The sequence below is a fragment of the Chelon labrosus genome, assembly GCF_963514085.1.
Source record: "Chelon labrosus genome assembly, chromosome: 20".
Classification (NCBI taxonomy): Eukaryota; Metazoa; Chordata; class Actinopteri; order Mugiliformes; family Mugilidae; genus Chelon; species Chelon labrosus.
In genome coordinates this window covers 16,561,582-16,586,152 of record NC_140353.1, presented here as the reverse complement: position 1 = coordinate 16,586,152, position 24,571 = coordinate 16,561,582, and the positions used below count along the sequence as shown (strand labels likewise).

The following is a 24,571-nucleotide window of genomic DNA, read 5'->3' as shown; positions in this document are numbered from 1 at the left end:
ATGATGTAGGCATGGCTGTGAGCCTGAGAGCGTGCGCGTATGCTTGTGCACCTTCACTTGTGTCGTTCGGCTAATATTTCACGTCCTCCACAGCCGTTTACAGTGGCTGTTATTATAATTGTGAGTGCATGTTTGGCGAACTTGCTCGTTATGTAATACGGGCTAAATGAAAAGGGAGCAGGCATTAGTGTTGCTCTCATTTCATCGGGGATTCATTGATGGTAAATCCAGGCCAAATATCCTGAAAGCATTGCTAATTGCCATAGCTGCCATTGCTTTCTCCTAATTGCCTGTGTCAGAAGATGCCGTGCCACGTTTGACCCCAGGTCAACCTGGAGGTGGATTAGAGAGGACAGTTTGCCCTCTTGTCCTCTTCTCTATTCAGGCTCTAGTCATTTCTCTTTTTGTTCGCTCGGTGACATGAGTCAGTCCCACTGCACTGAGATCTGCACTGCACCACTTCTGCCGCTGCTCAGCTCCCCGCCGTTTGTGTTTTACTGAGGAATGAATGGGAGATTGGTGTGTGTGGGTGCACGAGGGAGGCTTATGAATGTGTGTCTCTAATGTCTCTGCGTACGTGACGCACAAAAGGAGAAAAATCTCTCTTCTTTCCATCAGGGAGAGTCAACCACTGTGAAGGAAATAAAAAATAAAATAAAACACAGGGTGAGATATTGGTGCTGGTAAATCAGATTTCTGCTGCCATGCAGAGCGGGCTTAATCACCATCAGTTTGTTCTCTGGGGCGGGGAGAAAGAAATCGAGTCGCCGGGTAGAAAATGAGCCATGCATCAGCATATAGGTGCACACATGCGTGCACACGGGGTTCTGAAAGTCAATAGAGATGGATGGAAGGGAAGGACTCATTCCAAGCCTCTTGTCACACCTTGTAATCGGCCGCCTCACCAGACTAACTTTGATTAATTGGTCTGTTGCGTTCCAATTTGTGCCCACGACACGAGAGCGATTCATGTGTGTGTGCCTGTTTGTGTGTGTGTTGGAGGTAAGTGCTTACTCGGCGCAGTTAACAGCACTGTTTACCATCAGGGCACTGATTGTGATTCTTGTGCCTGTGAGTTACTCAATGAAACATTCGGCTGTAGAGCACCATAGCAATTGGTTTAACATACTGTTATGAGCTCAGCCGATCGATGGAAGAAGTCAGCTGAACTGGTCCCGGTTAACCCCCACGAGGCACCTTAGATCGAACTGAATGGACATGGATTGCAATGGTAAAGTGTGCTTGCTAGGACGTGCACAATCAAAATCTGTGTAGCTGTATGCTTCACCTAATCTTTACAAGTTGACGAACTAAAAGGCTTGATGGGTGGCTTGATGGGGATTTGTTGGCTGGCAGGACATCAGCACGCTCTCATGCATACATGAGAGCACACACTATGAGAACACATCTATAGCTTTCCAGACAATCCCAATAGACAGATGGAGGGACATGGCGAGTAATCTGGCATGGTCCGGTTTCACCACATGGAGCCAGTCTACTGTGGGGAGGTCTCTCTCTCTCTCACACACACACACACACACACACACACACACACACACACACACACACACACACACACACACCCACACCCACCCACATGCACACACGTAGCCATGTGCACACAGATGACCCAATCAGGATTCTTTGCAAACGTTTCTTACTTAATTTTAAATCTTGAAACAATCCGTTGAACAATAGATTTAATTGAACAGACTTTTCATACTTCTCACATGTGAATACATGCTATTTCTTTTTCTCTGGACTGTGGGAGGAAGCCAGAGCACCTGGAGAAAACCCACACAGACTCAGGGATTCTGAGTCTAATGAACTTTATATGCCTTATATGGTAAACAGTTTTGTTCTGTTGTTCTATAATTAGCAGTTTGACACGTTGTCTTGTGTGAAAGCAAAGGTTAAACACTGGACGGACATATTAAGCTTCTTTGCATTCGCCCAGACCAGACATTTCAGTAAGAGCATTTAAATGGACTTATGAAGAGAGCTATGACTGGAGCCGCACTCTGTCTGGCTGTCAGTGAAAAGAGATTTGGCTCGATTCAAGCACTGATATTATTGCTTTGCCTCCGAGTTAGACGTAGGCTTCTACGCAGTATGCGAAAGCATGGAATTTGATTAGACTTTTCAGGTCTGGACAAATATGGGGAAAAAAAAGGAAAGAGAGTATGAAAAAAATGTTTGTGGGTATATAAAACTCAGCATTTCTAAAAATGAGCAGTGTTTTTTATTGCGACTGTAGCCGGAAGCCAAAACAGTGTGAGAGAAGGCCAGAGCGAAATTTAAAAGTTAGATTATTTATCTTTTTCAACTAATTTCTTCTTTTTAAAAAGAATTCCCACTTTCATCTATCTGGGATCACATAACCTAGATCTGTAGTCTTTAATTGGCAACACAATAACATAGTTGTTAACAATTTTACGTGATAAACATCCGGCATCCAGTGCTTGGATGTCAGACATGATCTGAATGATGATCTCAGAGTGGAAATGTAATGCTGGTAAAGTATGGTGTTTTGAAATGGAGAATGTGTAGGGTATATGAGCCATATCCATACATTTAGTAGACTGTGACATTTGTGCTGTTATTCTTTGTTCAATCCTCCCTTTTTACTTGTCTCAGTGGATCTGAGTGAAAAATGTTTGAAGAGAAAGATTCAGTCCTCCTCTCTTATCACACATCCTAGACTTCAAAAAGATACGGTACATGCCTGCAATATTAGGTTGTATCTTCTTCAAACATGATCCCGTCTTCCTCGAAGCCATCTCCTCCCTAAACTTTAGAGAGTCTGCTCTAACCCACTGGTGTTTGCGTGTCTGTCTGTTGGAGTTGGGGGGATAATTTGGGGGAAGTGTGTGTGTCTGTTATGACTAAGCCCATCAGTCGCCATCTGGCCGTGAGCAGGCTAATAATCTGGGCTTACTGCTGTCAGCACAGTTAATTCTAGCCTGCGCTTGTCAGTCCACTCCACTATAAACAAGTTGGAAAAGCAGAGTGGGAGATAAAAACTTTAAAGGAAGGAGCAACGGAGGGACCACCGGGGACCCCGCTTCACAATGACCCAATTCTGGCTGGGATGACCGCACCGGAGGTGGCCAGTGCGTCCATGACGGTAGTTGTGCCAATCGTAGCCCCAGTGGGGAACGATGAAGGACCCCAGCCGTGTCTCTACCTCACTACCTTAATGGGGCTCTTTACGCGGGACCAGTCTCCTGCCCAGGCCCTCTGCTCCCTCCTGGCCATGTGCTGGTTCTGGCCATCCAGCTGCCAAGGAGAAGAGAAGGATCTGTTCCTGGGATCTGCTCTTCTCAGTCTGGGACGTCTCCTTAAAGATAAACTGGCCTGCCTGGCCCAGGACGTGACTACCTGCCTGCCCTGCCAGAGAGACACCAAAGGGGACAAACAGCCGGTAACTATAGGGTGTTTGATTCTGTGTGGCTTTAAGTGTGAGAGCTGATACTACGAGTCTTCACACTTGAGCTGCTGCAAAATTTCACACAACTCCTATAGTTGTCACTGTGTGTGTGGTAAAAATGAGTGTGGGACAATAGCAATAGCATTGCCATTGTATCTTGTCATACTGGTATTTAGAAAGACCTTCATTAACAGACCCGCTTATAGACTTTTTGTCAAAGTTTGTCAGTACACACTTGGTTTATACTCATGCAACGGATCCACGGTTTGTAGCGACAGCAAATGGGAAAAGGTCACCAAGTTGCTCTGTCTTTCCAATGTTTACTGCTACATTGTTATCTCAGCAGCAATCTACAGGTTCTGTTAGAATTAACGGTAGTGGTGTGACAAGCAGTTTCTGTCTAATGGGTGTGTATTTACTCTCCAGCGGTCACCCTGTGTGCTCATTGGCTCCATTATCTGCTGGTATCATGTCATCTTTGGCAGTTGTACAGCGTAGATAGTTCAGCGCGTGTCATTTGGTTCTGATTCACCCAGATTGAGTGTTTTCCAGTTCAAGAGGGGGAATGTGAGCAGCACCGGGGTCGCTGTTAGTTATGCCACGGACTTTGTTTGTCATCAAGCCATGCTTAATGTTGGCAGCAAGCATTTCCACTTAACCTTTCATTTAGTTTAGGCATCTTGGAGGAAGAATGGCGACGAGTGCGAGCATTACTTTGCCTTTGTACTGGCAGTCATGCAGAGGAGGGGCTCTGAATAGCCTAGGGGACTCCGTAGAATGGGTGCTTTAATCTGAAGCTGGCTTCATTATTAAAACACACTCCTCTCCCAAAGTCCTCCGAGACTTGGCGGGATAATATTTGTTTAGGATGAATAATAAAAGGCGAAAATGGGCTTGAGTGGAGCGCGACGGGACCAGCCCTCCCTCTCATCTTCCTTTCTCCTCCCCTCTGCTCGGTTTGATTTATGAGAGCACGTCTTCTTTTATTGAGCTTTGAAAAGAAGATGGCATCGTGGCACTATAGCCCACTAACATGGCAAATGAATCACTGGCCTGCCTACCGGCCACCGGGCCTCCTCTTTCTGCTCTCTCTCCCCCTCACAGCGTCATGACAAGGCTGTTTCCTGTGAGGGATTGGTAAAACCGGCCCCAGGGACACGCCTGTATTTCATCCCCTCTTCTTTATCCTCTCCCGCCCCACATTTGTTTGTTTATTTCTGCTAAGATGGGGCTTCTCTGCTGGTAAAGCGCATGGCTTCTACTTCCTTTGATTTGAGCAACGTTTCATCTGCAAAGCAGACGGACGACTGTACATAATGGCTCCATCGGAGCATTAAAAGGGAGATGGAGATGGTGTTTAGTGTTTATCCCAGTCAGAGCTCAGCTGGGTCCTTTTCCTTCCCTTTTTGCATTTGTTTATTCCCAAAACTTGGGGAAAACAAGTATTAGAACATGACTGAAAGGGGACTCAATGACTTGCATTGCTAGCTCAGTAAATTAATTTTATATGTTGAAGTACGCTTCAGATGACATGCTTGTTTTCACACATCCAATTTCAGACACTGCCTTTCAAGGAAACACTAAAAATAGACAAATAAAAAAAGGGTGAGATGTCAAAAGATTGCCATGGGCTGAGAGGAATCTTGAAGATGCTAGCGTCTTTCTTTCTGTGGTGGCATGGTTTAAATTTCAGCAGCGGCTCCTGGCCTGTGATTTTTCATGCAGTTTGTACCACTGTGTGCAGGTATGCCTGTCTAGTGCTGAGGTGTTACCTTATCACAAAGTAACACCAATCCTAAGGATGTTCTTGATGTCAGAACAAGTATGGACATGATTACTCTCATGGCTGCAGAATATGTCGTACATATCTAATCGGTGTGAAGGATGATGGGTAAATGTGCCGACCATGAACCGCGGCAGTCAGACATGGGGGACCTTTGTGTGTCTGTGCCTGTCTAATAAAAGTATGAAGTGTCATAAAAATATCTCATGGACTGAATTGAGGAAGGGAAGCAGAAAAAAACCTTGGTACAAACAGTGACACTGCAACAGACAAAAGTTAAGTTTGGTTTCTAATTCCTTTCAATAACCGAGGGGCTGTAGTCTAGTCAGTTTATAAAAACCTATTTTATTTTCATGGTGCTGTCTTCATCTGTTTATTTATTCCATGAGTAAAGACCCTGCGCGCTGAACGATACATGTCACGTTTTATTCTTGTGCGAGGCCATAGTTAACATTCCTGCCCCGTTACCCCCACCGGCTCAGAGCCTCCCATTTTTGAGTCAGCCATTCCTCTGTGTGTGGAGGTAACAAGCCAGAACAGTCGACATTGTACTGCTGCTATTGAGAGACTGGACACTGATGCAGCCCACGGCCTCTCCATTCAGCCCTCTGCAAATCACGCCGGGGAGTTCACCTGGAACCGTAAAGGAGTGGAAGAGGCAGGGGAAGAGGAAGGAGGAATGGGGATATCTGGAGGCAAATGGACAGAGGGAAGTAGGATGTATAGCAAGGTGTGTAGGTAGAGACATAGGAATAACACCACTGATGAGAATAGACAAGAGTAAGAGGTGCTAGAGGAAGAAATATCTCTCCGTTTAGCCAGACTGTCCACAACTGGCTGATATGCAAAACAAGACGGCAGCAAGCACTTTTTCTCTGCCCACGCTCGCAGGACTGCAGGATTCAGGATCAATGTCTCGATCCCAGTCAAAGCCCAAACTGCCCCAGAGACAGAGGTGTACCTAAGACTGAGGCTTCTGACCTGGGCCTAACGGAGAGAGAGACTGCAGCGAATTAAAGAGACAACTAGGAAGTTGGAGGAAGCTGGAGAAAGTGGTTGAGGGGATCGACTGATCATCAGATGAGAATTACAGGTGGACGGAGCAAGAAGATAAAAATCGGCAAGACTGTTAAGACGACCCCTGTCACGGATATTTTCGCCAACGGCACACACGTTTTGCAGTCATGCCAACATCCAGAGGAAGCAAGCTACGGAGGAAGGGCTGCTCGCTGGCCCGAAGGACCCAAAGGCAGGCCACAGCAGCGTGGAGGCTGCTCTACAGACTGCTCTTCATGGTGACCAGAAGACTGGGAGAGGTAGTCAATAGGTTTAACTTGTATGTCAGGAGAATTTCTTTGGTCTGCTTGGAATGAAAGTGTGCCTGGATTTGTAAAAATAAGAATTTTTACTTGACTTGAAAGGTATGCATTTTGAAATTAAACCTAGGGGATGTAGGAAGTGGAAATTCTGCTAGATGATGTCAGAATGCCACCGGAGACAAAGTGACAACCATCTGAGTTCATTTTATTTTTTTTCTAAACTACAAAGGTTGACAAATAATTCTTTTCTAAATTGACTAAAGGGCATGAGCACGGGTGGAAACATGATCCCGAGCTGACACCTGTCAGCAAGGAAACCTGAATAGGAATTCACAGCAGCGCTGTCAGCTCCACTCGACGTTTGTGGCGCTCCCAGGCTTTTCTCCCGCCTCTGCTGGCTCCCGTCCTCAGCTCTTAATTGCTTATTTGGGCTAGCTGTCAGGCTGTGTTGGTGGGATTGTTGTTAGGAAAATTCAATTCCTGAGTCACGGCTGTGCAGCCCCCAACCATCCTCTTTTCCTCATTCTTTCTGCCCACCTTGTCACGCTCCAGTGCAGGTATCTATCATTTAGTGTTGATGAAACTCTTACTCGGGAAGCTGTGTGAGAGGCGAAAGTGTGTTTCGTGTGCACATGTCCCCCAGCATCCAACCAAGCATATTCTCTCCCTTTTTCTCCAGCACTGTGGCTCCACCATTATCTCATATATCCGAGGTAAACATGAGACCATATCGTCCCACTGTGGGGGTGTGATGAGAATTACTCTGCACTCGAGTGGCTGTATGTGCTACCCGGCGCACACATGTTTCTAAAGACCTGAACAAGCCTCCCCTTTGGGTTCTTGTAGCAGAAATAAACAGCAGATATGACTGTTATCTGTCTCTGCAAGGCTGCTCTCCCCTGTCTGGAGCAACCAGTGGGCTATTTGATGAATATGTCGCTCTGATATCCTTCAACCTCTGTGTTTCCTTCAGGCAAACTCGCCCTATCCGCCTGTCTGGCGCATTATGGAGCTTTCCCAGAGCGTGCATCAGTGAATGAAAGCTGACTGACACTGTGGGTGGCAGCATCATCACTGTTTGAGGCAGATTTTATGATCTTTTAAAGGGATAGTATTTGTCAGCAGCTGTAGTTACATTGCACACATCAATCCTCATTTGGCTTGTGAACCCAGTAACATCACGACTTTCACATTAAATGTCTGGAAACATTTCTTATCAGGTCGCATGAGGATGCGTCTGCATTTTAGCATTTACACTGTGGGCATATTAACATACCGAGGTTAGCTTTTACCTCCAAGACCAGCTGGGCTTGTGAACAGCATTACAAGCTTTTACTCTTGTTTTGACCATTACTGGAGCAGAAGGTCATTTGTCAGCGCAGTCTGCGTGTGTTTCATGTACAGGTATGTCCATTTGCAGCGTATGAGTGCACCTTGTGCCGTCCATTTGGAACATTAGTCCCTCCACTGACGCACAGGGAGACATTAAGTCCCTTCATAATTATCGGCCCACATTCAAAGAACTCCAGAGTGGAGCGCTGCTGTGGGCGGTGGATCACTTGAAAGAGGCTTAGCCCAGACATACATAGAGGACATGGAGAGGAATTTCCCCCTCCTGTCTCTTCCTTCTCTTTTTTTGGTCTCGGTACACGCAGAGTATACTGGAGTACTGCGGGGCCGTCTCTGGAGTGACCATGCTATAATGAGCGAGCTGATGAGTCTCAAGCTTATTAATGAAAGCCTTGATTGTCTGTGGGCTCCCAGGGAGTGGGTAGACGGTCGGTTATTGGGGGGTAGCTCACAACAGCACCAGAGCTAACCGACTCAGACAGGCCTTTGCACACTGTTTAGGAAATGTGCATGGGTGCATATCAATGCCTTCAGTGTCAGAATGAAGGGTGTATCGATCCATGTCTGTTGCTGCGCAGTCTTTGGTAGATGCTGCACTTGACTGCTTGCTCAAGCGATATTTTAAATACCAGCACACACACAAACAGAGGTAGGTGGAGAGTGCTGAGCAGCTGTTTTGCTTGGCATCACGGCTGTCCCGCCGTGCTGTGTTGCTGTGCAGCGGATTGGAACCTCCAATTACTGGCACTTACCAGCCTCTGCTGATTTTAGAGCCTGGCCACGGATCATAATGCTACATCATGTCATTCACTTGGACTAAGCAGGACTGGCCATCATGAGACTATTTTTAGCACTGAAATCACATCATAATTGATGGTTTCTGCACTAGAGTCTAGCAGAGCTTGCTGCAGATGAAGTGTTGTGCTTGACTAGCTTGTCAGGTTAGAAATTAGGCAGGATTTTGATTAAGTGTACATACATTTATCGTAGTGGTTGAACAGCCTATACCTGAAGGAGGTATCCACGGTGGAAAGTAGAGCGAACAGAGAGGTTTCTTATTTTACTTCCCAGGGAGTAGAACTAAGAAGCTCATAATGTTTCGTTTTCTGCCACAGTTGCTCACAGACTACAAAACCATACCTGCCATAGGCAAGACTTCACAGTATGGTGCCGCCGTGTGAAGTTAATTTTCTTGCCCCAGGCAGTAGTCCAGTATAAAGTGATTCAGATTATCTGTTTCTGTAAAAGTGTGACGCTGAGTTCTTGGTGGGATTCCACATACTAAGGGCTGGAAGAAATTATATATTTTGTGAATGAGCAAGGAGAATGAATTACTACTAACCCCTCCTCCACCCCATCAAATAGAAACTATTACAAACTAATACATGACCACTTAGGATTTCCAAGCATGTCAGATTGTCTGGTATTGATGTGACACAAAGCTGCAATAACTGTCCATTATGGATTTAAAAGAAAACTGAATAGTTCTGTAAGGCTATCTGCTGGGATATCCAGTTAGGGTTTTAGATGCACTGTAAAGTCTTTGATGCAAAGCCAATTAGCACAGAGTGCATAACTAAATCTCCATAACGATCTTAGTATACCCGGGGGATCACTGATCATCCACAGTGTAGATTCTGTACATCATTATTTCGTAGCTTTCGAGTCAAAATCATAGTGAATGGTTAAAAGAAGGATGGGTTTATCCTTGAGAACATGTGCATGTGCAGTTTCTCTTAACAAGGGTGATCCTCATTTTATCCAGCCGCCTGCTGTAATCCATGAGCTAACCTAATAATACCACCACTCACTTTCCCTCTCTCTCTCTCTCTCTCTCTCTCTCTCTCTCTCTCTCTCTCTCTCTCTCTCTCTCTCTCTCTCTCTCTCTCTCTCTCTCTCTCTCTCTCTCTCTCTCTGTCGCCCCCTACAGAGCGTGGACACGGTGTGCACTCTCTACCAGTCCTTCCAGGAGGGGACAGGCTCAGGGACTGGGGGTTTGATGGACGACACCCGGGAGGCTTCAGCGAGGCAGGGAGGGGAGATGGGCTCGGCTCCTATGGGAGAGGCTACCCTGCTCAGACCTTGCCCCAAGCACATGAGCGCCACGGAGAGGTTACGCAAGGTCATCCAGGAGCTGGTGGATACAGAGAAGTCGTATGTGAAGGTGAGACCACTGTAATGTAATTTCTTCTAAAGGACAGCATGAATTAATGGCTGCATTCCTTCTAAAGATTTAGGAAGCTGATCCACTGTCTCTTTAAAAGAATAATTTTGATGTGAGGTACTTTTTATAGTATATTACTTACAGAAGAATATATGCTATTTGGCACAGGTATATATGCCTCCTCCGCCTGACTAGGTTCATTCATTTCCCTCTTGCCCAAATCATCTTGCTGCCCCCGTGTTTTCCAATTTGACTCCATTCTCCCAGACGCACATTAAAAGCCACGATCATGAGCTTCTTGTCTCTGCAACTCGTCATGGCGGGCTTTTTTCTTCATTTCCTAATTTTTCATTCAGCCCCTTTCCCCATGCACTCCCCTTCTTCTTCTGCCTGCCGTTGAATTGTAATTGAGGGAGAATATTGTCTTCCCGGAGTGGCTTGATGCAGGCCTTTTCGCCCGTATCCATGCACCACAAACCCGGGGAGGGGAGGAGGAGGAAGCTCATAAATCAACCTAATGAGAATATCCCCACTGATACCACGACAAGCTACAGCCACATTAAAGGAGTCGGGGGGAGATATGGGGGAGAATGGAGGAGGAATGAGGTGATTGTGGGAAGGAGACAGTTGGAGGTTATAAAGGGAGAAATAAAGGGTGATCTGATGATGGAAGAGGTTTTAAAGGACAGGCAGGTTAAGAGATGATGTTTTGTCTTGTTGTTTAGTTCTCGTCACTGACCTTCGTTTGGGTGTTTTTGTGCAGGACCTGGCCTGTTTGTTCGAGATCTACCTGAAGCCCCTGCAGAATGAAACCTTCCTCACACTGGACGAGGTAGGTGCAGAGAGTGTGTTTGTATGAAATATGGAGCATAGAAGGAGAGGTGTCGCGCCCAGAGGTGTGTCCTGGGAGGTTCCTATTCTATATAGGACATCACTCTCATCGAGTGTTCATTTGTCTATCAATGAATGCATCTCCTGTATTATTACTCCAAGTGCCTGGAGGACAAATTAGCATTCCCCTACACTGACCTTCCAGTGTCCCATAGGGACTCGCCAATAAAGACGGTCCCAAGAGTCGACCCACCCTTGAATCTTTCACCTCAGTTTAATATGCCACAGTATAAATGTCCACTGACTTCTGTGCTTGTTCTTCAAGAATGTGGGATTTGTCTCCATTTAAAAACTCCTTAAATAAAACCATTTACTGTGTGCTTTTGTGACAACAAATAGTGTCGCTCCAGCATGCTAATGACCTTAGCGGGGCAGCTCTGTGCAGCTCTGTGCAAGGCATGACCTCAAACACAGGACGTACCTCCCAAGACAGACTGGTCGATAGGCCACTGAGCACTGGGGCAAATTAAAAGGCCATTACAGGACAGAGGGACGTGTCCAGACACAGAACGGACAAGGGCATGTTTGCCCGCGAATGGCTTTTAATAAAGAGAAGTGGTGACCCTGGCTATAGAGAGTGTGAGGGAGAGTGTGTGTGCTGGATGGCTGAAGTTTGCACGTTTATGTGTTCGACTCATTTCTAGCATGGTGCCATATCTTGTCCCTAAGTGCCTTTGTCAGAGATGGATCCATCAGAGTGGAGGTTTTATAACACTCCGGGGTGCCTCTCTGACTGACTGTTATGAATTACGAGCTGTCTTGGCTCTTTTTTTTTTCTTTGTAGCCTCATATTCCCTCCTCTCTCTTCCTCCCACTCCGCCTGTCTCTGCTGTTCTGCTTTCATCCTTCCTTATCCATCCACTTCCCCACAATTTCCCTACCTCTTTCCTCTCATCTTTCTGTCCATTCTACTTTCTCTTTCTACCTCCTTAGATGGAGAGTTTGTTTGGCAGCCTGCCCGAGATGCTGGACTTCCAGAGGGTCTTCCTGCAGACGCTGGAGGAGAGGATCGCCTCCTCGCCTGACTTCAGCACTCTGGAGACCCCTTCCCAGTTCAAGGTGAGACATATAATAACATACCACAGTATTGATTAAATGTCTAAGGATTCAGTGTGGATTCAGTGAGTATACAGAACAACATTATTCTCAAACCAGGACCTTTTAGCCACTATTCCAAAGAAAGGTATGATCCTTGAGATATTGAGGTTTATATATAATTGAGGTGTGAAAGCGGCATCGTAGGATGATTTATAGGCTTGACATGACAAGGTGTGGGGTCTATTGATTGAGGCAGTGGTTCCCTGGTTGGATTGTGAGCTGCTGAATGCTAGTGTACTCCAGAGGTTAGGCGAGAGGGAGAGGACAGAGGGGGCGTCTGAATAGTCTTCCAAGAGAGGGAAGACATAGGGATCCGGTCATGACTTGACATGTTCCCACTCCTTCATCCTCTCTCCTGCTTCATCTAGAGCCAATTTCTCTCCATCTGTGTGCAGCACTCACCCTCCGTCTTTGTTTTTCTCTTCACAGAAGCTGCTGTTTTCCCTCGGGGGTTCATTCCTCTACTACGCTGACCACTTCAAGCTCTATAGTGGCTTCTGTGCTAACCACATCAAGGTCCAAAAGGTCCTAGAGAGAGGTACTAAAGCTACACCTAAACACATCATGTATACGCTCCAGCTGCACAGAGAGATTGTGAATTGCATATAATAATACATCTAATCCAAAGTGTGCCACACCCCGGCCACATTCCGCTTCCTTGCACCTGTGTTGCATCAGAGACGCTTCTCTTTCGGGGAGCAAATCAATTATGTATGAAAGTAAATGTCCCAGAGAGAGGGACAGTGGATGAAAGTGAGGTGAGCGATGCCCCTCCAATTTACAACAAGCCCCGCTCCCTCTCCAAAGTCCTGCACAGAAACAAACATTACATTACAGATGCACAAGGGAACGTTCTCCACCTTTCATTGTGTGATATACAGTTTCAAAACATTCAAAGCGATTACCTGTTTAAACAAATGCATGCACATATTAATGCGCAGACTTTGGATAACCTTGCCCACCGGCAGCAGATATGTGGCACTGACAACCTGAGAGCCCTAATAACTCCTTGCTTCTCCCACAGCATGTGACAGAGTAGAAATTTTAAAGTTGATTTATGCCCGCTATGACGCCGGCCTTTCTGCCACTACTTGGGACCGCTGCCCGGTACAGAGAGAAATGTAAGAAGATTGGCTTCTTTGCCGACGTGGGAGAGTGGGGAGGGGAGGGCAAATTGCCTCCTGTGCTGCTTAAATCTGCCCCATTACCAGAACTGTGAGGGACATTTCTCAAAGTAAGCACCAGGATGGATATTTAATAGGATTAGACAGGAGAAATACACTGTATTCTCCTTCTAGGTAATTCTGACCCATCAGAGTCTTGTGTGTGGCAAATATGGTAATCAGTCAACACTGGTACATTAAAGGGTTTCTGGAACTGTTAAATGTCTTGATAATAAAATGATGTTAATGATATACAAAGCTGCAAAACAGGTATTAAATAGATTTGGATGTAGTCTACCTTTAGAGGAAAAGAACTAAGAATTTTTAAAATAAAACTATTAGGAAATGTGAAGGTACCTTCATATTTATATGGTCAAAAACTGACTGGCCTTTACAAAAGCACCTGTGATCTTGGCATAGTGATTATTCTGAAGTGCTTCAGTGTGTAGGTGGTGCCAGCTTGGCACAAAATGGCTCCAAACGTTGAGTGAGGGAAAAATTATGCCAGATTCAAAGTAGCAGTGTTCACAGCCTTTATGCACCCTATCCTTTAACCAAAGCTTAAAATGTCAGGGGGTGCTGTGTTATAGTAGGTGAGCACAATCAAATATTACAATAACAGGTAGCACAATGATTGCATGGTGCAGATATAAACCGCCTGGCACAACGGGCCGGTAGCTGCGTAGCACACACTCAGAGTGTGCGTTTGGATTAGCATGACGGAGAAAACCCTGCACAGCCTGGTCATAATGAGGTGATCTGTGGACGCAGAAGAAATCCACGGGCGTGAGTCAACCCTTTAAGTAATTATATGCCCGTCTCTGCCATCTTCGTCACCCCCCCACCCCTTCCCCATCGCACCAAGTTCCCTGGGATGCCTTAGTTTCTCTGTTTATTTGTCGACTCGTTAATTGCCTGCCAATTACTCTGGGAGGTGTCGATGCGGCTGCCTGTCTGTGGCTGCGTGTGCTATAATTAATACTTTAATAGCCCCCCTCGGTAGGCGTTGTGGAAGCATACTGCTCAGGGAAAATGTCACCACCTTTACAGAAAGGCTATTCTGTATAATACCTGCCGTTTCACACTACGCTGTTGGCTTCAGCTTAAACTAAGTGGTCCCAACTTGATTATTTTATCAAGCTGTAAATAAGACAGCACTAATATTTTAGCATCTCACAGTGACTATGCAGGGTGTTTTGAATTAAACCCATTGTCTTCAGTGTACTGGAAGCAGTGGGATGTTTACACTGATACTGCAGTGGTAATGGCAGGTGGAGGTGAAGCCTACACCACCCCCTACTGGAGACATGTTATTGCACCATGATTCTGCACTGACCCACATTTATCTTGGATGTCTGAGCTCAACAATGCAGCCACGTGTTTCTTGCTATGTAAGCTGGGGACAAAAACAAAGATAGGAAACTGCCGATAGATTCGTACTAATTTAACATATGTGTGCTTTTCTCTCTTTAGCTAAGACGGATCAGGCGTTCAAAGAATTCCTGGATGCGAGGAACCCCACCAAGCAGCACTCTTCCACTCTGGAGTCCTACCTGATTAAACCAGTGCAGAGGGTACTCAAGTACCCCCTGCTGCTGAGAGAGCTGGTCTCCCTTACTGACGCTGACAGTGAGGAGCACTACCACCTCACTGGTACGAAGAGACGTGCACAAACTTTTCCACACCAGTGCTCACACATTGTGTGCCATAAATACAGAACATGTCTAACCTTGGCCTTTCAATGTCACGCTGTTACAGATAAGAAACTGAACACAATGAACACACAATGAGCAAGGGAAATCTGCTTCCGCTGTGCAAAACACACGCTTCATATACAGCCATGATTTGATCCCTGTTAACACCTTGTTTTGTCCATGCAGAGGCCCTGAAAGCCATGGAGAAGGTGGCCAGCCATATTAATGAGATGCAGAAGATCTATGAAGATTACGGCTCCGTGTTTGATCAGCTAGTTGCTGAGCAGACTGGCCACGATAAAGAGGTAGATGCACATTTTCATTTATCATCATTATCTCCTGGCAGGGTTTGAAATTAACAAGTGCAAAAGGCCCGTGGAGATAAGAGTTTTACTAGGTAGATCACAGGAGGCTGTTGGTCACACTGGTATGTAAGTGTTTGTACCGAAGGACAAATTGTTTTCCACCCATGCATCTCAAAAATCCAAACCTCTTACCATCTCTGACGCGCTACAGAGTGAGGAGTCTGACGGGGTATTTTAACTGATAGGATAGGGTTTGCAAGACCTTTAAATTGGGAGATCAGTACCAGTATTCAGGCTTGAAATTATTAACTGTTCATCAATGTATTTACATATTTGCTTCACATTTTCTAGTTCAGTTTGTTATTTCAATAAACTGTCAAAAAGTGAACTGACTCCAAACACTGAAAATATGTACAAGGTATGGGTGTATTGTTTACACCGTCCTCTGTGCATTGCATCAAGGGATTGAGTACATTTACACATCGATGGAATATTTAGCTGGTAACCACTGCAGTATGAATATTCAAAGTGAATGCTAAGTAATGATGTCTAGGGTACGGTATGTTTTCATTCTGTCTTAAAGACCATATAAAGACTTGAAAATCACCCTGTGTACAAACATTAGCCTGTAGTTCATGTGTGTGAACTCTATTAGTATGTAGTGTATCTCACAGCGTCCTGAAAAGTCAGAAGTCTGGCTTGTTATTGTTCTGCCTTCACTCTTTTAAATGGTTCGCTGTCTCTTGTGTCCTCTCTCAGGTCACAGAGATTTCTATGGGAGAGTTTCTCATGCATTCCTCAGTGGTCTGGCTCAATCCCCTTCCGTCGCTGGGCCGCATGAGAAAAGACCCTGAAATGACCGTGTTTGGTGAGTCTGCGTCTGTTTTCACGTTGCTCGTAAAAGAAACTTCCAGTTAATGGTTTCATCAGAATAAACCAAGTGTGTTGTTGTAGTACCGCACAGCACAGGATCGTGTGTGCGCTCAGACTGAAGTGAATCTGAATATCCGTATCAGTAACGCTGATATATGCTTTAAGGCTTCAAGCTGGAATCTAAAATGCTTCCGCTGCCTTTCCCCAAGGGGCGTTCAAAAGTAAGACGCTGATGTGTTCTCTCACCAGTTTTCAAGAAAGCGGTGATATTGGTCTACAGGGAAAACAACAAGCTGAAGAAAAAGATGGTAAGCATTGTGTCTGTTGCACTCAGTTATTTTCTCATGCCACAAACAGTGTGTGTGAAACGCCGTTCTTCTCTTCACCACATGTGGCTTTCCTCTACGTGACGACCAGACCAACCCACGTTCAGCACTTTCTCACGGGGATTCTGACCCCTTTAAGTTCCGTTGGCTCATCCCGCTCTCTGCGCTGCAGGTCAGGCTGGGAAATGCTGCAGGTAAGAGGCCCGCACACTGCCACATTATCCCCACTAAATCACTCACAAAGTACATCCACTAAATCTTTCTGTTCCTTTGGTTTCCCACCCCACCTCGCCACACATACACCCCTAAGCTCATTCTACGTGCCAACACACCCCTCTCCTGGCATTTCCATTCAGCTCCCTCCCTTCTTATCTCCTTCTGAAACCATAAACCATATTTGGGCTGTGTGATTAAAAGCCTCCCCCTTTATTTCCTTGCTCTCCTAGGAACAGGCACTGAAAGCAGCTGCATCTGGGAGCTGATTCACTCCAGGTCTGAAGTGGAAGGGAGACCAGAGACAGTCTTCCAGCTGTGCAGCAGGTCAGAAATCAAACTTTCAGGTGGAATTGAAGATGAACAATTCCTGTATTCTATAGTCCGTCTTTTTTCAATGCATATAATTTTTCCCCAAGTATCAGTTTTCTTCAAATTATTCTGTTTTTGTAGATTTGGCCAACATTTATATCACTGTTTTTATACTCAAAGTAATTATTAAAAGCTGGGAGCATAGTGATATCGCTAAAATGGAGCCCAGAAAAGGAATTGAAGCAGTCAGGCTGTCAGCAAGCCAACAGTTTATCCAGATTATGCGGCCCACTTTATTTGGAAGCAAAATGAAAAAGAGCTGGCTCATAAGGTTGGTTAACTCTTGCCGCACTGGGAAACTGTAGATAGTAGAAAGTGACTAAGCTATTCTTTTGGCGGTTTGTCAGTTCCTACTATCTCTAGCTAATCAGTTAACATGCTGTACCTTGTTTTAACACATTTACATATTAAAATAACAATGTCATAAGAGGTACAGTTGTTTTATACCCTTGGATAGCCTTTTCTTAATTTCCTTTATCCAAAAATAATTCATTCAACAAATGAGAGAGGTATCTGACTCTTGGGAAACGGGGAATTTAAATGTATTTCACAAAATATCAACCTTTTCCACTAATTACTCTTCATTAAACAGAACATGATGCTACATAATCAGGTTACAGTTTTCCTATGTATATCAGTAATCTAATATCGTTAAGTCTTTGATTCTCTATCGTGGACACCAGAGTAGACACATTAGGTTATTGGCTTAGGATTTTGTCCCATGGATGGTCCCTGTGTCTTCTGTTCTTTAAGCATCTGACTGCGTACATGGAGACTGTGGTGAGACTGAAGCCTGTGACCAACTTGGTAATTCTCATTACACGCTGTGAAATTGGGATCAGTCCTAATGAATTAAATCAGCCATTTCGCTGGGGACACAATGGAACTCTCTCACCAATCCTCTTAGTCTATATTTAGCGTCTGAAATCAAGTATAACATACCCCGTGCTCATGTTACTATGGTCCCTCTGATGTGTCCTCCTCAGTGTGCCAGAGAGCAAAGTCAGCGTCATCAAGGTGATCCGCTCCATCCTCAGGGAGAATGTGAGGAGGACTATGAAGTGCGATGGCACGTTGGAGAAGAGCTGCAAGGAGCGCCTGGCCCCTCTGCGCAACACCCGGCCCTCCTCCGCCAAGCTAGGTGAGCTTTCAGGAGAACTACTGTGAAGAAATAATTCTGTGCATTATATGGAGGAGGAGATACACTGCCTGGCCAAAAAAAAGGTCATTGTACCGCTTTTAGCTTTGATTACGGCACACATTCGCTTTGGCATTGTTTTATTTCCGATTTATTTCCATCCAGTGTTGCATTAATTTTTCACCAAGATCTTGTATTGATGATGGGAGAGTCTGACCACTGTACAAAGCCTTCTCCAGCACATCCCAAAGATTCTCAATGGGTTAAGGTCTGGACTCTGTGGTGGCCAATCCATGTGTGAAAATTATGTCTCATGCTCCCTGAACCACTCTTTGACAATTTGAGCCCCATGATTGTCATCTTGGAATATGCCCGTGTCATCAGGGAAGAAAAAGTCCATTGATGGAATAACCTGGTCATTCAGTATATTCAGGTAGTCAGCTGATCTCATTCTTTGGGCACATAATGTTGCTGAACCTAGACCTGAGCAACTGCAGCAACCCCAGATCATAGCACTGCCCCCACAGGCCTGTACAGTAGGCACTAGGCATGATGGGTGCATCACTTCATCTGCCTCTCTTCTTACCCTGATGCGCCCATCACTCTGGAACAGAGTAAATCTGGACGCATCAGACCACATGACCTTCTTCCATTGCTCCAGAGTCCAATCTGTATGCTCCCTAGCAAATTGAAGCCTTTTTCCCTAGTTAGCCTCACTGATTGGTGGTTTTCTGAAGCATACACAGCTGTTCAGTCCCAATCCCTTGAGTTCCCTTCACATTGTACATGTGGAAATGCTCTTACTTTCACTATTAAACATAGCCCTGAGTTCTACTGTTGTTTTTCTTCTTAGATTTGATTTCACCAAATGTTTAAGTGATCACGCTCAATCAGGTTTTTTTTCCTACTTCCTGGAAGACGATGGTTCCCCACTATCCTTCCAGTTTTTAATAATGCCTTGGACAGTTCTTAACCAAATTCTAGTAGTTTCTGCAATCTCCTTAGATGTTTTCTCTGCTCGATGCATGCTAATGATTTGACCCTTCTCAAACAGACTAGCATCTTTCCCACGACCACAGGATGTGTCTTTCGACATGGTTGTTTAAGAAATGAGAAGCTACTCGTTGCATCAGTTGGGGTTAAATAACTTGTTGCTAGCTGAAAGATAATCACCCATGCAGTAATTATCCAATAGGAGGCTCGTACCCATTTGCTTAGTTAAATGCAGGTGGCAACTTTTTTTTTGGCCAGGCAGTGTATATTTTCTATGTTAACGTAAAATTGATTCTTGCTGTAAGTTAGCACGTACTTGACAGATGATCATATCTTACTTTTTAAGTCATAAAATGCTTTTGGTTCAAGTGCTTTGCTCAGATAAGGTTGACATTTCTGACTTTAATCACCACCTTTGTTACCAGGTTCCTCCAGAGCTTCCTGGTTGTGTAAGCCACCGCTTGGGGAGCCTCCCAGCCATGGAGGAAATGCTAAACTGGGCCCAGACTCAGACGAAGGAAGCCTAAGCAGTGGAACCTACAGCTTGTCTGGGGCTCCTCCAGCCCCCTCCTCTGACTCACAAACTGCCCCTGTGCCACAGAACTGGTCTCAGACACAAGGCTCCGACTCCCAAGCCCGCTCCACCTCTGTGAAGGAGTCAGATATTCTGAGTGATGAGGATGACGATGGCTTTAGTGAGGAGAGAACGAGGAGGAACAGCGGAGACAGCCATTCCCCAGCTAGTGCAATTGAGGTTCAGTTCCTTCAACTTAAACTGTCAGAGGACGCTGTGCCAAAATGCACACCGGCTCCCTGCGTTCAGCCCGAGGCAGTTGGGGACACTCCAGAAACTCAACCCAAGCTAATGCGAGGACACTTCAATGCTGTCAAGAGGAAAGCCAACAGTTTCAGGAGGAGCCAGGGTGCACTGCTGAACATGAAGCAGCAGAGCAGGTCACTGGATAGCCAGGCGGATCCGGCATCGCCGTCTGCGGCAGTAGACCTCAACACGTTGCTGGAGAGAGAGTTCAGCGTCCAAAGTCTGACTTCTGTAGTGAACGAGGACTGTTTCTACGACCCAGCTGAGAGCTGTGCCACTGACTCTGGAAATGCCACCTCCTCGTAGGGGCCAGCATGCACAGAGCAGATCTATACTGTATCTGGCCCTCAAGTTAGTGGCCATAAAGGTGAGGGGCCTAACTGCAGGCTCTGCCAGGGTGACTGTGAAGCTTTGCCTGAGCTCTGAAGTCAGTTTAGTAGTCTCACACCCGCCTGTAAAAGGTTAGACATAAATGATCTGTCCTGATGGAAGCCTGTTGGCTGGCAGACTAGGCTTCTCCCTCAGAGAGGCATACTGCGGTGATTTCTGTCCCAGTGATAATGACTGCAATGAATCTGCCAAGCACTGATGTGTGCCCGCGATCTCCTCCGCTCTCTGGGCTCTGCCTCCTCCCCACAAACCTGAGTGGCATTTTCCATTCAAGCTTCCCCTCGCAGCTCGCATTGATTGGCAGTTTTTATTTGGTTTTCAACCTTTTTCTGTGAAGAAATGAGGTGTATGTCCTTGTCTGTCTGTCCCAAATGCAGAAAAGAGGGGGTGAAGTCCACAGTGCATGTATATTTAGCCACGGGACACCGAGATGAATTAAGTTTCTCAGACAGGCATGCTAGTGATTAGGCACAGTTTGCCAGGCAGCAGGCTTCCGCATGGGATCAGCATTGAATCGTATTTGATTTCACAGAATAAAACACTGTAGGTCACTGCTAGTACAAGTAGGAGGCACTGAAGAAAAAAAGCTTCACAGATCTATGAAGATCCACCCGAAGAGCTGCAGTGGTCAGGTCAGACTTCCTGAGTGATGCCGTTAGCTCAGACAGACAGGAAGGTGGCCGACGTGCATAACAAAGCCTTTCTTGCTGTATTTTGTGCACTAAAGTACACTGTTTGCCTATATATTTGAAATATTTTTTATCTGTACAGGTTTTAATGTTATTACTGCTGTTTTTATTTATTACTAGGTTTGATTGTGTATATCTTAGCTGAGAAACCTTTTGGGTGAAGGCTTGAACTCTTGGCTACGGATTTGGTCGCCTCTTGAATAATAATTAAAAGAAAAAAAAAGATAATACAGTTTTATTCATTTTAAATGTAGCCTACTGGATTTGGTTGTGTTCCGCTGAAGATTTCCAGCGTATGCGTTGGAATGTACACGCTCTCCTAAGGTTGACTGATTGACTTAAATTGCAATAATGTTTAAAGCCCAGTGTTTCTTTTTATGTTTATACGTATCCTGTACATATATAATCTTTTCTAAACATTTATGTATTCTCATACATACTTGACACTGTACAGGTAAGAAACAAGGCAGGAATTAATGCAATAAATGCAGCTGATATTTTTGTAAACCTTGTTTGCCATAGCATAAAGTACACGCTGAGGTACATTTAAAAAAAAAAAAAAAAAAGGCAAACCACTACTACATGCTTTACCCTTTCAGCTCTACTTTACCATGCCTTTAATGCTAGCATACCAATGAATGTGAATGCTCCGTTCTTATGGAATTGTTTTATAAATAAAAGTTTTTATCTGTGAATGATATTTGGAGAACAGTGCTTTCTTCTTCCCCTTCAAAAGTCTGCCACTACAGTTTTGCATATTTTTATTGACAGGTAAAGCAGCGCTGCGAGGTAAGTGTCTTATCTCGGGCTCAGTCCCAGGACTGGAGCTGAGGGACAGTCTCTGATTAGCTGTCATAAGAAACACACAAGTCTGTGGCCTGGATTTGGAAGGAAAAGGTATATCCTCAATAGAATACATAATTATCTGACAGAAGTGGGCCACAGTCGCACGAACGCAGGCTGGGAAAAAAAGATTTACAGCGGCGCTGTGAATTTAAACACGGACGTGTGCAATTAACCAATCCAGGGAATTTCTCTACTGGCTGATTACGTTTAGCGTCTCCACAAGCAGAATTAATTTGTTTTCTGTTCATAATTATCTTCTCTATATTAAAGCCAACAAACAAACAAAAAAAAAAACACCCCAAGTCTCATTCATATTACAACACAGCCTCATTGCTTTCTGCTTGGCTGGAGAGATTCGGCTTCATTTTGAGACGTCTGTTGTAATTTTGCCAAAATCCAAATGAGAGCTGCGTGTAATTCATTTGAGTTGCTGAAAGCCAGCCTATGTAACGTTTGCTGTTCTAGGCCTGTAAGGGACAATTAGTTTGTGAAAATGTTTCATGTTCTAAAACTAAGTGACCCGTAGCACAAGAACGGAAGAGTCATACAATCTTTAAAACACTACTAAACAGCAGGATCTAAATTAGCCACAACATTGGTTGTACTAGAGCACGTCTTAGGTAAAGCAGCATAATCCAGATTAAATGTGAGCTTTTTATTGATTGTAAATTCAAATTTCTTTGTAGGAGGTTCAAATTTTCTTGCAAATTCTTGCTTTAAAGTAGCAAAAACTAGCAATGAGTTCCTTCTTGGGACGTTTTCATCATTTACAACCTGCTGCCAACACATTATTTTCATATCCTTGCACTGGGCCACACAACAAAACCTGAATGTAAAGCAGTGTTTAGCATTCAACCTGAACCAAACAGGGTTTTTTTTCATGATATGATAAAAAGGTGGGTGGCACTACCAGACAGCCAGGAGAAGCATGTTGTGCTCTTTACTACTAAAGAGTCACTGCATTTTACAACCTGTGACAAATCACTAGGAGTTAATATGTCAAGATGGTGGCTGGTTGTAGCCCCATCAACTGGCTACAACGCTGTTTGGTTCTGGTCGGGGGTGATTTAAAAAGTCAGCAAGAGATAATCCAGCAGTAGTTCAATAGCAGCGCAAAAAAAAGACAAAAGAAATCCCATTAATTATGAACGATGGTGGACTGAGGGTCATTATTATTGAGCATCTTTTTGCAAAAACCATAGCGTTTCCTCTTGAGCGTGGAGAGCTCTCAGAATAACATGTCAGATCGCACACCATCAGAGTCATGAGTTATCGAGTAAAAAGCTACGAGAGCACTGCGCACAAACAGTGAATTTAATTTACACTCACTGTATTTCAGAGGGGCATTTTATACGGACCAACACAGTGTCGGTGGGTACAGTTTTAAACAAGTTGTACCATTGAGTATATCGACTTTGTGACACTTAATACTGCACATGTCAGATGCCAATATTGCACCTCGAACTCAGCTAAATTTATCTGATTGAGATGTTACAACAAAAGTTAAGTATTTCAGTTAGCTCCACCTCTGCCTGATAGGACATCAACTGTTTAGAATTTTTATCAAATAAATATATTCACTTGTCAGTTCATTTAGTATACTAATGAAACTTAATGCATTCTCATCTAACAGTCCTGCACTTAATCTACATGAAGGTATTCAGATTGTTTCAAATAACAGAAAGCAACAAAACATGTTTCTATTATTTTGACAACCTTGTTGTCAGAAACACTTTAGTGTTTAATTCAGTTTAACAGCTCCACAAACTACATCCTCCAAAATGATCATACCACCTTCCTGACAGCATTTCAACATTAAACTGAGCATATAAATCTTGAATGGGATTAAGTGCAGGACTGTTGTATCAGAGCGCATTCATTACTACACTAGTTTACGTAATAAACTGGCAAATGAGTACATAAATACATTTAAAAGTATTAAGTAGTAGTAAGTGACATTAATGCGCAGCATTTTTTCCACTTATTTTATGTTTGTATTTTTCTATTAATAATACTAAAAAACTCACAGTGGTGGTTATGGTTATTCTACCTTCATTGTTAGGACAGGAATACCTTTATCCTTTTGAAACTCATTTTTGAAACTGGGTTTGCCAAGACTACATCCAGCAAAATTAATAAATAAATAAATACAAATTCATTATATGTAAGTATATACACCGATCAGGAATAACATGACCACCTTCCTAATATTGTGCACATCTCCCTTGTGCCTCCAAAACAGTTGAGACTCATCAGAGAATGGACATGGGCCTTCTGAGGGTGTCCTGTGGTGTCTGGCAACAGAATGTTGTTACTGAGGGCCTTCGGGTCCTATATGTTGAGGATCAGACTTGTTTCAGTGCATCCCACAGATACTTGATCAGTCTGGGATCTAATGAATTTGGAGACCAGATCAACACCTTGTGCTGTTTTTCCATTTCATTTGTGTGTACCCGTGTCAGGCTGCATCCTGCTGGGGATGGCTGCTGCCATCAAGGAGTGTCATTGCTATGGGTCGGGGGTGCCTGGTCTGGTCTAGGTGGGTGGTACATGTCTAAAAGTTTCCCAGCAGAACATTGAATTGTCACAAAATGGCCAATGTTATTCACTTCTACTGTGAGTGGTTTTAATGTTATGGCTGATCAGTGTATGTAATAGGTGGTTCTTGATAGCAGGGTGTATGTCACATACAAGACATATTTACTAAAGATACT

At 44.5% G+C, this 24,571-nt stretch overlaps 1 protein-coding gene across 4 annotated transcripts in view; it reads left to right on the top strand.

Moving 5' to 3' along the window:
• The window catches only part of tiam2a (TIAM Rac1 associated GEF 2a), an 88,044-nt gene extending 66,338 nt beyond the window's left edge, over window positions 1-21,706 (top strand). For all 4 annotated transcript variants that reach the window (XM_084569837.1, XM_084569838.1, XM_084569836.1 and 1 more), the window contains 12 exons: window positions 9,813-10,046; window positions 10,810-10,878; window positions 11,871-11,996; window positions 12,465-12,573; window positions 14,672-14,851; window positions 15,079-15,197; window positions 15,957-16,065; window positions 16,320-16,378; window positions 16,488-16,590; window positions 16,843-16,936; window positions 17,968-18,122; window positions 19,538-21,706. In XM_084569837.1, the coding sequence (XP_084425963.1) occupies window positions 9,813-10,046; window positions 10,810-10,878; window positions 11,871-11,996; window positions 12,465-12,573; window positions 14,672-14,851; window positions 15,079-15,197; window positions 15,957-16,065; window positions 16,320-16,378; window positions 16,488-16,590; window positions 16,843-16,936; window positions 17,968-18,122; window positions 19,538-20,238 (2,058 nt within the window). In that variant the 3' untranslated portion in view covers window positions 20,239-21,706. The remainder of the gene's footprint in view (window positions 1-9,812; window positions 10,047-10,809; window positions 10,879-11,870; window positions 11,997-12,464; window positions 12,574-14,671; window positions 14,852-15,078; window positions 15,198-15,956; window positions 16,066-16,319; window positions 16,379-16,487; window positions 16,591-16,842; window positions 16,937-17,967; window positions 18,123-19,537) is intronic.
• Window positions 21,707-24,571: the final 2,865 nt, after the last annotated feature.